At 59.1% G+C, this 14,153-nt stretch overlaps 1 protein-coding gene across 9 annotated transcripts in view; it reads right to left on the bottom strand.

Moving 5' to 3' along the window:
- SLC27A1 (solute carrier family 27 member 1) overlaps window positions 1–14,153 on the bottom strand; it is a 34,895-nt gene that overhangs the window by 7,619 nt on the left and 13,123 nt on the right. For 6 of the 9 annotated variants that reach the window (XM_046671617.1, XM_046671615.1, XM_046671621.1 and 3 more), the window contains exons 4-12: window positions 9,559–9,953; window positions 9,296–9,457; window positions 9,134–9,203; window positions 8,287–8,378; window positions 8,113–8,222; window positions 3,403–3,612; window positions 2,178–2,304; window positions 1,715–2,089; window positions 1,181–1,327 (exon numbers count right to left, since the gene is read on the bottom strand). In XM_046671617.1, the coding sequence (XP_046527573.1) occupies window positions 1,181–1,327; window positions 1,715–2,089; window positions 2,178–2,304; window positions 3,403–3,612; window positions 8,113–8,222; window positions 8,287–8,378; window positions 9,134–9,203; window positions 9,296–9,457; window positions 9,559–9,953 (1,688 nt within the window). Of the gene's footprint in view, window positions 1–1,180; window positions 1,328–1,714; window positions 2,090–2,177; window positions 2,305–3,402; window positions 3,613–8,112; window positions 8,379–9,133; window positions 9,204–9,295; window positions 9,458–9,558; window positions 9,954–14,153 lie in introns of all 9 variants that reach the window. The other 3 variants (XM_046671623.1, XM_046671622.1, XM_046671624.1) reach the window with 3 other exon arrangements.

Here is a 14,153-nt window from a genome sequence, read left to right as displayed (position 1 = left end):
CAGACTAAAGAGCTTCTGCAAGGCAAAAGAAACCAGGATCAAAACAAAAAGACAACCCACCAATTGGGAGAAAATATTTGCAAATCATATATCCGATAAGGGGTTAATCTCCATAATATATAGAACTCACACAACTGAACAACAAAAAACAAACAACCCAATCAAAACATGGGCAGAGGATACGAACAGACATTTTTCCAAAGAAGATATACAGATGGGCGATAAACACATGAAAACATGTTCAACATCACTAATCATCAGGGAAATGCAAATCAAAACTACACTAAGATACCACCTTAACGCCTGTTAAAATGGCTACAATCACTAAGGCCAAAAATAAATGTTGGAGAGGGTGTGGAGAGAAGGGAACCCTCACACACTGCTGGTGGGAATGCAAACTGGTGCAGCCACTATGGAAAACAGTATGGAGATTCCTCAAAAAACTAAAAGTAGAACTGCCATACGACCCAGCTCTCCCACTACTGGGTGTCAATCCAAACAACTTGAAATCAACAACCCAAAGTAACACACACCCCTACGTTCACTGCAGCACTATTCACAACAGCCAAGACATGGAAACAACCCAAGTGCCCAACGACCGATGATTAGATGAAGAAGATGTGGTATATATATATACAATGGGATACTACTCAGCCAGAAAAAAGACAAAGATATCCCATTTGCAACAACATGGATGGACCCGGAGGGTATTAAGTGAAATAAGCCAGACTGAGAAGGACAAACACCAGATGATTTCACTCATATGTGGAATATAAACAAGCACATGGACAAAGACAACAGTTCAGTGGTTACCAGGGGAAGGTGGGTGCGGTGGGCACAGGGGGTGAAAGGGAGCACTTATGTGGTGACAGACAAGAAATAACGTACAACTAAAATCTCACATAGATGTAAACTATTATGAATCTCAATTAAAAAAAATGCAGAAAATGAAGAAATGCACCACACATTTCAGGAGGCCTCGTGGGGGTGGAGTGAGGAATGGAAATAAATACCTATGTGAATAAATCAAGAGAAGGGCCCTGCCCAAGCCCACAGTGCCAGCTGCCCACACACCATCATGTCACACACGGCACGGGGGCTGAACCAGGACAAATAAATAAACAGTTGCCGCACCGACAGATGGACGGACAGAAGACAGACAGACAGGCAGGGGCTGCACCTGTGGTGTCCACTTGGGGTAGGAGGCGGAGGAAGATGGGCCGGGCGTAGGGCGCCAGCACCTTCTGTAGCTCCTGGTACAGCGCGTTGGGGCTCAGCTGGCCGTGGGGGTCCACGATGGCAGCCATGCCTGCTTTGCCCTCTACTCCTGGAGACAGAGGCTCAACTGAGAACATCACCACTGGCCGCACCGTGGGAACAGACACACCCTCAAACAGTGGCCCCTGGCCTCTGATCTCCAGTCCCGTCCACCTGGGATAACACTTGCCAAAGCAGCACACGTTTTATTGAGCTGCTGCTGCACTCCCTGCAACCCTGAGACAGTCATTTTCATGATCCCGTCTTCTGGATGAGGAAACTGAGGCTCAACATCACCCATGAGAGGTGACTCTAGATCCAGTGCTCCCACCCAGGCTGTTGTGTGCAGTTGTCCAGGTCGTGCACTGCCCAAGGACACCTGTACCTCCAAGCTCCTCCTGGCTGGGCTCCTCTGGGGCCGCCATACCCTAGGACCACCCCCACAGCCCCAGCTTGCCTGGCACGGCGACCCCATACACGGCCACATCTGTTTGACCCAGGAGGCGGCTCAGTACGCCCTCCACTTCAGTGGTGGAGACGTTCTCCCCACGCCAGCGGAAGGTGTCCCCACCGCGGTCCCGGAAGTACATGTAGCCCAGCTCATCCATCACCAGCACATCACCTGGCAGAGGGGAGAGGGGGGAAGTGAGACGGGGGCCCGCCATCCCCACACCAGTCCCTAGGGTCTGCACACCTGAGAGGTAGGCGCTGTCGCCCTTCTGGAAGACACTGTGGGTGATCTTCTTGCTGGTGGCGCTCTCGCTGATGTAGCCATCGAATCGCCGCAGTGGGTCCTGCTGGTTGATCTGGCCCACGAGGAGGCCAGGCTCCCCTGGGGAGGAGGCTGCGCTCAGGCTGCGCTGGGCGGGCAGGGGGTGGAGGCCCCAGCTCCCTGGGGGACCAGTGGGGGCCCCGCTCACCGGCCTGGCATGGAATGCAGAGGCCCTGGGCATCCCGCAGGAGTTCCATGGTGTCCTCATTGACCTTCACCAGCCGGATGGGGTACACATGGGGCAGGATGCGGCTGTTGAAGCCACAGGAGCCGACCTGGGATGGGGGCGGACTGAGTCGCAGGAGCCCAGAGTGGCCCGGTGTCCTCCCCCTACACCTGACACCTTGCCTTTCCTGCCCCAGGCCTGGAATTAGCACCCTCAGTGTCACCCCAACTCTGATCTGGAGTGATCAGAAAAAGGAGGGTACCAAGTGCAGGGCTCCCCCAGGACTCATGCCCCTCCTCCCGCCTTCCCAGCCTGCTGTCAGCCGGCCGCCACTTCCTGGTCCACGAAACCCTCGGTGCTGGCAGGAGGCGGACACCTGGAGTGACCCTGAGGCATGCGGGGGCTTTGGCAGAGCTTCTGCCCGCCGCCGCTGTGTGTCACCCTGCCTGTCTCCGTCCCAGGAAAGAAGCGCCTGTCTATTGGGCGTGTGCTGCTGTCCGCCATCGGAGGTTTGCTACGGCAGCAACCTGTGCCAGCACGGCAGCGTGCTCTGGGCTGTCCGCTCAACACACAGGCGCCCTTGGAGCTGGGCTTGTTCCCAGGGGCTGGGGACCCTGCAGCCTGCAACACAGCAAGAGTCCCTGTCCCCAGGCGCTTGCTCTGTCACTATTCTCATCATCTGTTCCTGGCCTTGGGTGGGAGGGGCCTGATAAGGGGGAAGAAGGGAGAGGGAAGAATGGAGATGATGATAACTGCTAATCATAGAAGCATTTGTTTGCAGAGAGCCTGCTGGGGTGGGGCCCCCCTGCTGAGCTCATGATGTTGGATGATTAGAACAAACCCAATGAGCTGTTACCCCCTTTTATAAATGAGGAAACTGAGGCCCAAGGAGCCTGACTTGCCCAGTAGGAAGCAATCAGCACCCCAACCTTCTCCCTGGGTCCCCCAGAGCTCTGCTCTCCCTTGCAAAACCACCACGGGTGGAAACTGAGGCTCAGAAAGGCTGAGCCACCTGCCGGGGCCACACAGCCGCAGCGTGGATTCGAACTCAGGGGCGACAGTCACATGACAAACTGTGCATGCTGGAGGAGGGTCCCCACCTGCCAGGTGTGCCAGGGGTTCCCGGAGCCCCCCGCCCCGCCCCATGCACCCTGGCCCAGCCCTTTTGTGGGGGCCCGGGGAAGAGCCCGAGGCCCATCGCGCCCACCTTGCCGTCCATGTTGGCGATGCTGCAGTTGCACTCGGTGGCCCCGTAGAACTCGCCGATCTGGCGCACACCGAAGCGCTGCGCGAACTCCTCCCAGATGGCCGGCCGCAGCCCATTGCCCACGGCCAGGCGCACGCGGTGCCGGGCCTCCGCCTCGCGCACCGGCTGCCGCAGCAGGTAGCGGCAGATCTCGCCGATGTACTGCACCACCTGGGGGCGGGGGGCGGCCGGTGGGCGGGGGCGGCCGACAGCCCGAGCCGCCCCCAGCCGGCTAGGAACAAAGCGGCCTTCAGGAGGAGGACGGCGCGGCGGCCCGGCCCTTTACTCCTCTCGGCTCACTCGGTCCGGCAGGCGCCTGGGACGCCTTCTATCGGAGCGGAACGCAGGGCAGGAAGGAGAGAGACCCTCAGCCCAGCGCCCCCAGGGCGGCACCGCTCCCAGGGGCACGCTCTACGGCGCCCCCGAGGTCCGCAGAGGGACTGAGCCCCGGGTCCCGCAGAGCCACCTGCTCATTGGCGCCTCCTGCAGGGCTCCCTCCCTCCCCGTCTCACGGCGCCACCTCCTGAGGTCATTTCCCGGACACCCCCAGCGCCCTTGAGTCCTCACCACTGGCTTGGCTTCTGAATCGTGACCCTCCCCATTTTACAGATGGAGAAACTGAGGCTCACAGACAGTAAGTAAACTGGACCAAGGCTTGTAAGTGGTACAATTCTATGTGAATCTGGGCATCCTGACACGCTCAGGATTAGCTGACAAGTTGATCATTACAGCTTGGAAGTGCTCCCAGCTCCGCCCCCCCCCCCCCCCACACACGGGGAAGTGCAGATCTCTGCCTGCAGCCAACTCCATCTGGCCCGCTGCCCTCACTGCCTCTCCCTCCATCTGTTGCACTCACTCAGCTCTGCCACACCAGGCTCCTCCTCAGGGCCTTTGCATATGCTGTGCCTTCTGCCTAGAACACTCTTCCTCTGGATGTATCTGGACCCTCAGGTCTCCACTCAAATGTCACCACCACTGAGAGGTGTTTTCTGAGCAGGCACTTGCTAAGTATCTGATGACTCAACAAATGTACTGGCCACACACCGCCCCCAACCCCAACCCCCAGCACAGAGCTCACCTGTTTAATCCTCTCAAGTCTCCATGTTGGAGATGGAGGCACTGGGGAGCAGCCCGCCCAGATCACTGGCAGCTGACCAGGAGGCAAGCCCAGGGCAGGGCAGATCAAAACCTCACTGTGGTGAATTCTTTCCTGCCTCCAGGATCCCAGCCAGATGCCTTGGGTGTGGCCCAGCCCACCTCATCTCCAGGACAGAACATGTGACACAGCCTGGCCAATCAGCCCAGTCCATTCCCAGCCACTGAATGGTTCAAGGATGAGCATGTGACCAGAGCTAGGCCCATGAGAATCTGCCCTGGGACTTCTGATGGACTAGTGGGAAGAGAGACCCTTCTCTACCGGAGCTGCTGGAATCAGGGCCCCACTGAGAAAGGAGGAAAACAAGAAACAAAGAGAGCAGAGGCCCTCCTGGATCAAGCTATGCCTCAAGCTGTCACTGAGTGGCCTCCTCACTTGAATGAGCTAATAAATCCCTTTCCTCAAGAAAGCTGGGGTTTAGGTTAGGGCTAGGATTAGGGTTGTGGTTCCTCTCAACAAAGTCCTACTGAGATACAGAGCCATCCTCCAGGCTGTCAGCGCATAGTCCCAGCCATGTTCTGAGCAGCTCTCCACTGTCCTCTTCAGAAATCAGGCCAGGAGAGGGGCAACCCAGCCATGATCGAGGCAGCCGAGGGTGACGATGATGCCCCGGTGGCCACGTCCACACTGAGAGCAAACGGCTGATCTTTATCTCTGGCCTGGACCCTCAGACAGACCCAGGACTAAGGGGAAGACCACTGGGGCCAGCTCAGAGAGGCAGACACCGGGTGCCCCATGCCATGACCTCCAGTCTGCAGGGCCATACCAGGACAGGAGGCGGGAGCGGATCATTGGCCTGGGGCCCCAGCTGCAACGTCCTGTGTTGGGGTGACCCCGCACGCTGAGGGGTGTGGGAGACAAAGGCCACACACATGCAGCCCCCCGGATGGGGATGGGCTGAGGGGCCTGTTGTCTGCCCATCTGCTGCCTCCCATGAGGATGGCTGCACTGTCGGTCTGGGCCTGTGGCCGCCGCCACCAACAAAACAGCAGCCAGCAGTCTCCCTGATCCCACAGCCAGGAGGTGGGATTTCCAAACCCAAGCGCACGCTCCTGTTTCCCCGGCATCCTCGTTAAACCCGGCCTCTGAGGGCCCCGTCCTCTCTTCCTTAGAGAGCACCTCACTGCGCGCCTTCTCTCGGACACAGACACTCTGCTTCTAGGAAACGGAACGAATTACGAGGGGCCCGGAGAAGGGACCAGTGCCCGATGCAACGTGGCGTGTCAAGGACAAAAGCAGGGACTGCCAGACGCCACGGGCCTCTCAGTGGGGGGACATGCTACCACCCACAAGGAATCCTTGCCAAAAGAATTGAATTTGAAGCCGATCAAACATCTAGACCAGGGGCTCTCACCCACGGGGAGTTCTGCCCTGCAGGAACACTTGACAACATCGGGACACATCCTAGCTGTCACCTTTGGGAGGTGGAGTGATGGCAGCATCACGTGATTTGAGACCAGGGATGCTGCTCAACACCCTACAGTGCACAGGACGGCCCTGCCACAGAGAAAGACCCTGCCCCAGATGTCCTTAGCGCCGTGGTCGAGAAACACTGTGCTGGACGCACCTCCCAGTGTACGGGAGGCAGCAGGGCCAGGGGGCCTGTCAGGGGCGCTCAGCAACCCCGGAGCAGGACAGCACCACGGGACACACAGCTCCACTCCTTCAATAAATCAGCCACAAGAGGACAGAGAGGGAGGGAGAGACTCAGCGGCACCACACATAAAAGGATCCCTATCAGACGAGCAACTGGTTGCAATGTGTGGTCTTACCTAACCATTGGCTGTGACAGTGGTACTAAAGTTACGGTTTTGTTGTTGTGGGTTTTTTTTTTTAATTATGTTAAAATATATAACATACAATTTACCATTGTAACCATTTTTAACTGCGCAGTTCAGGGGCGTTGGGTACATTCATATGGTTGAGCAGCCGTCCCCACCATCCATCTCCAGAACTTGTTCATCATCCCAAACTGAGACTCTGTCCCATTAAACGCTAACTCCCCACCCCCTCCCCCCGCCCCCGGCGCCCTCCATCCTGCCTTCTGTCTCTGTGCGTGTGACTCCTCTGGGACCTCGTATGAGGGGAGTCACACAGTATTCATCCTTTTGTGACTGGCTTATTTCACTGAGCATAATGTGCTCAAGGTTCATCCATGTTGGCACATGTGTCAGAACTTTTCTCCTTTTTAAGACTGAATAATATTCCATCATATGGATGCACCACATTGTGTTTATCCATCCATCCATCGATGGACCCTTGGGTTGCTTCCACATTTTAGCTACTGTAAATAATGCTGCAGTGAACATGCGCGTACAAATATCAATTTGAGACTCTGCTTTTAATTGTTTTGTGTTAAAACCAGTCCTCACCAGACACAAAAAGTCACACAGTGTGTGATCCCATGTACATGAAACGTCCAGAACCGGCAAATCCACACAGACAGCAGATGAGTGGGTGCCAGGGGCTGGGGAGGGGGACAAGGAGGGACTGCTCATGGGGACGGGGGTCTCCATCTAGGTGATGGAATGTTCTAGAACCAGACAAGAGGTGGTGGCTGCACAACACTGAATGTACTGGATACCAGTGAACTGTTCATTTTAAAATGGTTAGTCTTATGGTATGTGAGTTTTATCTCAATTAAAAGAAAAAAACCTGTCCTCCTCTTTCAGAGGTTTTCCTGAGACGTCTGCTCAGGAAACGCTGCCGTCTGGGGGTTGCTTCACCACGAAGCAGAAGGAGGCACGTGGGTGGGGGTGGAGGGCAGGCTGGGCGACTGATGGCCTGGGGCCAGGGATGGGTGCTCAGGAATCTCCTGTACTTTTTTCTGTCCACATTTACATATATTTGCAACTCTCAATAATTAAGTTAAAAAAAAAAGGACTGTTTTGCATTTCAAGATTCAAATTAACAATTTTCCCCAAGACCCTCCAAGCAGAACCCAAACCCTCCAGAGTGGAGCAGACACAGTCAGGGCCCCAGGGGTCTGCCAGGATGCCCAGAGCCCCTGCCGTGCCCAGCTGCGTGACCTGGGGGAACGGCCGAACCTCTCTGGGCCCCACCTGCCCATCTGCCCGGCCCTGGACACCCCTGTTCCCTCCCTTCGGCACCCTTCTTCCTCCTGGAGGAAGGTGCCAGCACCTGGTTTCCAGCCCTTCCCCAGCCTGCTCTCCAGGACAGCGGAGGCGGGCGCCCTGCCTCGCGCTAACCCTGCCTGGCAGCCCCGTGCCTGCGGGCTCAGGCAACCAGGTGGTGATGGCAGCCCCCCCCTCTGGCCCCTGCAGCCACTGGCACAGAAGATCCTCGGGGTCCAGGACATGGGTGGACAACGCCGTAGGGCGCTCAGGCAGCGGGGGCCCAATCCCAGCTGCAGGTCAAGCCTCAGTGTTCCCACATGCAAAATGGGGGTGGAGCCTCAGCTCACTGCCACGCGTGGGGAGGAGCCGGTGAGCTCACACGTGATGGCCTGTCCCCACCCAGGGCAGCCCCCGGGGCGGGGCGGGGCAGGGCCTGACCGTGCAGTCGTACTGGACGCAGTCATCCCAGAAGCGGCTGGCCGAGAACTTCTTGCGGAGGACGACGGTGAGCCCGTACAGCAGACACTGGCCCACGCCGATGATGTTCCCTGCGGAGGGTGGGCTCGTGAGGGGTCCCCGGGGGCCCACCCGCCCCACGGAGCGCCCGCCTACCTGCCGAGTGGTACAGGGGCAGGCAGTCGTAGAGCACGTCTGCTGCCCGCATGCTGTAGGCGTGGTGGCTGAAGGCCGCCATGCGGTAGAACCTGCGGGCAGGGAGGGCAGGGGCTGGGACCCACATCCCCAAGGGGACGGGCATAGAGGCAGCGTGCTGGGAACTGGGGACACAGAAGGGACCCAGGCAGAGCCAGCCCAGCTCACGGGGGGCTTACAGTCTGGTGGGAGAGGAACATGCAGCCAAGAGCAAAAATAACTGTCAACGGTGCCGGGTGCCATGCAGAATATAACAGGGAGAGAGGACAGAGACGTGCTGAAGGTGACACAGCCAGGGAGGTTAGAGGATATGGTCTGGGGAGGTGACACATGAGCTGAGACCTAGTGAGAAGGAGACATGGGGGCGAGCTAGGGAAGAGTGCCCAGCAGAGGGCACAGCACGTGCAAAGGCCCTGAGGCCTAACAAGCCTGGCAGGTTTGAGGAAATGTGAGGGATGGAGAGGAGGAAAACAGCACCAGAGAAGTGGCAGGGGCCACACAACGGGAGTGTGGGTTTTATTCTGAGTCCCAAGGTGGGTACAGGGAAATCTGGCATAGGGGAGGTCGGAGTTAAGATTTTAAACCCCCCTGTGGCCACTGAAGGGAGCAGGGCCATCAGGGACAGGAGTAGGGCAGCAGGAGGCCAAGGACGGGCATAGGGCAGCACCGTGTCCTGAGATGGGCTGTGGGTTTACCGGGTTGGGATCCAGAGGCCCCCAAGACCCCAACAGGAGCTGGGGGAGGGGGTCCGGCTGGAGAGACCACCTGGAGTCGTTCTCCAGGGCTGGGGCGGTGCACGGGCCCTCACCTGCTGTGCACGATGATGGCGGCCTTGGGCAGCCCCGTGGTCCCCGACGTGTAGATGTAGAAGAGTCGATCTGCGGGAAATGCGGCTGTTGGGGATGGGGGGGGGGGGGGGGCTGCGGGGACAAGCTGGGTACTGGCGGGGGGGCATGCACCCCAGACTCACCGTCCATGCCCTTGCCGGGGGGCTGTGCCAGAGGGGCGGTGGAGGCCTCCCTCAGCAGCGGCTCCAGGAGCTGGGTGTCTGGCAAGACGCCCTCAGGCGCCACGTCTCCAGAGCAGAACTTGAGCAGGCTCTTCCCCAGCTGTGCGCTCACCTCGGCCACTGCTGCAGCCCGAAACACACGTGGGTCGCGGTCACGGCCAGGCGGGCCCCTCCCACTGCCTAGGGTGCACCGGCTGCCGGGCCAGGTCCGCACCCGCCCTCACCTGCTGCCAGCTCCTCTCCGAAGACCAGGGCCTTGGCGCCCGAGGTGCCCAGGCAGAAGGCCAGGGGCTCGCGCCGCAGGTTCACATTGAGCAGCGCGGCCTCCACGCCCGCCTTGGCCAGGCCGAGCCACAGCCCCACAAACTCAGGCCTGCCCTCCAGGAAGATGGCCACCACGTCGCCTGGCACAAAGCCCAGCTGGCGGAATAGGTTGGCCACGGCGTTGGAGTAGGCGTCCAGCTGTGCAAAGGTCCAGCACGCGCCGCTGGCTGCGTCCACCAGCGCCGGGCGCTCAGGCTGCCGCTGCACCACTGCCTGGAAGATGCGCGGGACCGTGTGGCAGGCGCGCCGGTGCCGCCGCAGCTCCAGGCGCACGCGGATCAGCACGGAGAGACCACTGCGGGGGGACGGGGACACAGCGTCACTGGGCGCCCTGCCCGAGCCTCAGCACCCGCTCTGCAGAGCACAGAGGGAAAGGCCCCGCGCCCCGGCGGCGAGGGCTCCACAAAGACCTTTGGGTTGCTGGGTCTCGGGGAAAGGGCAAAGGGCCACTCACCAACCAGCCCAGAGGGGGCGGCTCTCAAAGCCGGCCGGCCAGGCCCCTGTCCTCCACCCCAGCTTGCTTGGTGACCCCAAGGAGCCAGGGCCCAGGCCTGTGCTAGTTTCTCTCTCCTGGGATGCCCCCAGTGCCCTACCCTGAACCCCCATGCCACCAGCCTGGACTCCTCATGCTCCACCTGTCGCAACAAGAACCCGGCCTGGCCCTGAGCCGGGCGGCTGCTCCACCACCAGGTCACTTGACGGCTGTAGGCACAGATGGCCGAGTCCAGCACGTGTGCCCCGCCCAGGGGAGGGGCTGCCTCTGCCGCAGGTGGGGCCTGGAGACCTGCTGGTCAGAGGCCCTGGTGGCAGGTGTCTTGCTCCCCCTCCCCACCTGCCCCTGGCAACGGCAGGGCAGCAGTGGCCCCAAGGGACAGCAGAACCCCAGGGGAAGGAGCCAGGTCCCTTATGACCGTGTGGCGGTGAGCGGCCACCACTGATGCCAGGCTGTCAGATGAGGGAGAGTGTCTGAAGCAAACAAAACTTGCTTTAGATCACAGAGCCGAAGAACCCAGAACTTCCCGGTGCAGGAGCTCGAGAAATGAGAAGACCCCCGCGTTGTCTGGCTCCCAGCCCCGCCTCCCAGAGCCCCTGGCTCTGACAGGTAAGCTAGTTCCGGGTGAAGCCACTGACAGGTGGGGGCCCATGTGTCAGAGCAGCTTGCTCTGCCCTGACCAGTCCAGGACATGGTCTCGACTTCACCCACCGTTCAGCCTCATCTGGCCACCGTGTCCCAGAGGTTTAGCATCCACTTCTTATCAAACCCATCCCTGGCCCGCGCCCTCCCAGCTGCCTCCCAGATTCCCTGCAACGGCCTCCGCACAGCCCCGGACTCAACCTGTCTACAGCAGACCTCGGCTCGGACATTCATTCCCTCCCTCCCTCCCTCCTTCATTCATGCAGGCAGCCGGTGTGTGCCAGCACTGACTGTGTATTGGCACTGTTCTTGGCTCAGAGATGACCAGATCCAGCACTCGGGCTCACAGTCCTCCCAGGAGAGAGACCTCCTCCACGTACATGAACACACGAACAAGCAGGAGGGAGGTACTGGATGGTGACAAGGCTGTGGCAGGCAATGCAGTCAGTGACGTGGGCCAGGGCCGGGGCAGGGAAGGCCCTCAAGAGAGGCAGGCAGGTGAAGTCTGAGCAGGGCCTCAGAAAGCAAAAAGGAGTGGCTGTGGTGTAAAGCCAGGGGTACAGCCAGTACAAAGGCCCTGGGGTTGGAATACGCCTGGGGAACAAGGTACATTTAAGAACCAGCACAGAGGCAGTGTGGTGGGAATCAGGCAAGAGGGAGACGAGGTCCTGGGTGGGCAGATGGGGTCTGTTAGAGGAGAGGACAGCCCGGGCCCACACGGCTACCTGCATCGGCAGGTTTAAAAACACAGGGGCAGGGTTCCGACGAGATCTGCCAGACTCCCTGCTTGGGACAAGCTGCTTACCCTGGGAGCCCCTAGAAGGCCCCTCCAGCTGCCCCTGGGGAGGGACCAGGGTTCTGTGGCCCTCATGACTCAGCTCAATGTTTGCACCTGCACACACACCACCCGCCAGCACACTGAGCTCCTCCTAGCAGCCTCACCACCTTCCCCAGGAAGCCTTCCAGGGATCGGTCCCTGCACTATGCTCCCTGCTCCTCCTCATGGCACAGATTCCCCAGATGGGTCCAGGCCGGGTGAAGCACTGGCTGGGCTCAGGGAAAGTTCTCTTCTCCACCCTGGGAGCCCTCCCTGCCTGCCTATGCCCCTCTCAGAGCCCCTGTGCAAAGGCATCCTGCCATGGTTCTGTTCCCGCTGGGTTGTGAGTACCCAGGGAAGCGACAGCTGCATTGGCGGAGGTGCCCGGCACACGGCGGGTGCTCGGTACACAGAGGCCAGATGACTGTGTTTACGAGTCATCGGAACCCCGAACCTGGGGTGCCCTCCCTCCCTAGTGGCCCGCACGATGGCCCAGACCCTCCATTCACCCCCAAAGGGGGAGCGCCCATGCACAGGTGCACTGGTCTGCTGCGGGAAGTGAGATCTGCGGGGCGGCAGGGTCTCCTGGGGAGACGGGAAAGTTCTGTACCTTGACGGTGGGGGCTCCCTGGGAGTGGACCTTTGTCAAAACCCCAAGTGCACAATTAGATCGGGGGCATTTTATGGTATGTAAATTACACCTCAAAAACAACCCATGAAGAAGCAGACTGATGGGTGCCAGGGGCTGGCGGGGAGGACAGGGAGGGACTGCCCACGGGGAGGGGATCTCCTTGGGATGATGGGAATGTTCTGGACCTAGACAGAGGTGACAGTCGCACAACACTGAACGTGCCAGGGACACCCGTGGTAAGTTTTATGTTACGCGTATTTGACTACAGTACAGATGAACGAATGAATGAAACCCAGGAAGACCGCACTACGGCAAGGCTGGAAAGGGGAGTCCTCGGCTCCCAGAGACACGGTCTGCAAGACAACCAATGACAGGATGTGCCACAGGGGTTCAGACGGAGGAGGAAGCGGGGGCACCAGGAAGCCAGCATGTGGGTGTGGAGGCAGGGAGACAGGTGCGTGAGCTCAGGACATTATTCTCTCTGCTTCTACAGGCTTGAAAATTTCCATAACAAAATATTCTTTTTTCTTTTTTAAAGATTTTATTTTTCCTTTTTCTCCCTAAAGCCCCCCAGTACATAGTTGCATATTTTAGTTATGGTCCTTCTAGTTGTGGCATGTGGGATGCTGCCTCAGGGTGGCTTGATGAGCGGTGCCATGTCTGCGCCCAGGATCCGAACTAGCGAAACCCTGGGCCGCCTAAGCAGAGCTCAGGAACTTAACCACTCGGCCACGGGGCTGGCCCCTAAAATATTCTTGAAAAAATGTTTTAGGCCTCTGAAGGTTCCCATGGTTTTTCCGACCTAACGCCATCCCTGTGACCTGTGAGGCCCTGCACGGCTCAGCCCCATCCATCTGCCTGCCTCATCACACTCCATTCCCCCAGCTCACTCTCGCCTCCTCCTCCTCACATCTCCAGCACAGCAAAGGTTCCTGCCCCAGGGCCTTTGCCTGTGCAGTTCCACTGCTCTAAGCCATCATCGGCTCCTTATCCTTCACCTCTCAGCTCCACCGTCACCTGCTCAGGGAGGCCGTCCCAGCTCCGCCCAGCTGCCGTGACTGTTTGAAAATATGCCTGCAAACTCTCTGACAGTCCTCCCTTCAAAAGCAGGTCGGATTCCCCTCCCCTTGAATGTGGGCAGACTCAGGGACTCGCTTCTAACGTACAGAACGTGGCAGAAGTGATGCCGTGTGACCTCCGACACTGGAGCGCGAGGACGCCACACCTTCTCCCTGGCACACAGACGCTCTGTCCCTGGACACCGGCCCTGGGAGCCCAGTGCCAGCCGGAAGGAGGCCCAGACCACACAGAGAGGCCACGGGTGAGTGTTCTGGTAACATGTCGAGGGAACGTCTGAGACTTCAGGTGATTCTGCTCCCAGATTTTGAGTCTTCCAGCCGAGGCCCCAGACACGGCAGAGCAGAGACAAGTGGCGACATCTTGTTGACTTCTGAATCCCTGACCCACAGAAGCCACAGGCGATGACAGCGAGCGCTGTTTTGAGACCCCGATTTTGGGCAGTTTGCTCCACAGCCGGGTGACTGATACCCTCCCAGCCTGTTTCTCTGCTTCAGAGGGGGCACCCCAATCTAGACAGCCGCCGGCCTTCACAGGGTCCTGGGGTCGTTGTGCTTCCATGAGAGGAGGCTCTCTGTCTGTCTGTCTGTCTGTCTGTCGTGTCCAGGGTGGTAGTGCCACTGCTAAGCACCGGCCTGGAACTGAGGACAACGCTGCTGCCCCACAGGCTGGCCCCAACGCAGCCGCCGCCTCTGCCTGTGTGACTATAGTTACTGAAGAGGGTCCCCGAAAACTCCTGTCCAGCCGGAACCGCAGACTGTGACCTTACTTGGAAATAGGGTCTTTGCAGACGTAATTACGGTGAGCATCCTAATTCCCCGGCTGGGCCCTAAAT

This window comes from Equus quagga, chromosome 9 (genome assembly GCF_021613505.1).
Source record: "Equus quagga isolate Etosha38 chromosome 9, UCLA_HA_Equagga_1.0, whole genome shotgun sequence".
Taxonomy (NCBI): Eukaryota; Metazoa; Chordata; class Mammalia; order Perissodactyla; family Equidae; genus Equus; species Equus quagga.
Note: the sequence above shows the minus strand (reverse complement) of the source record. Positions and strands in the feature narration are given on the sequence as shown.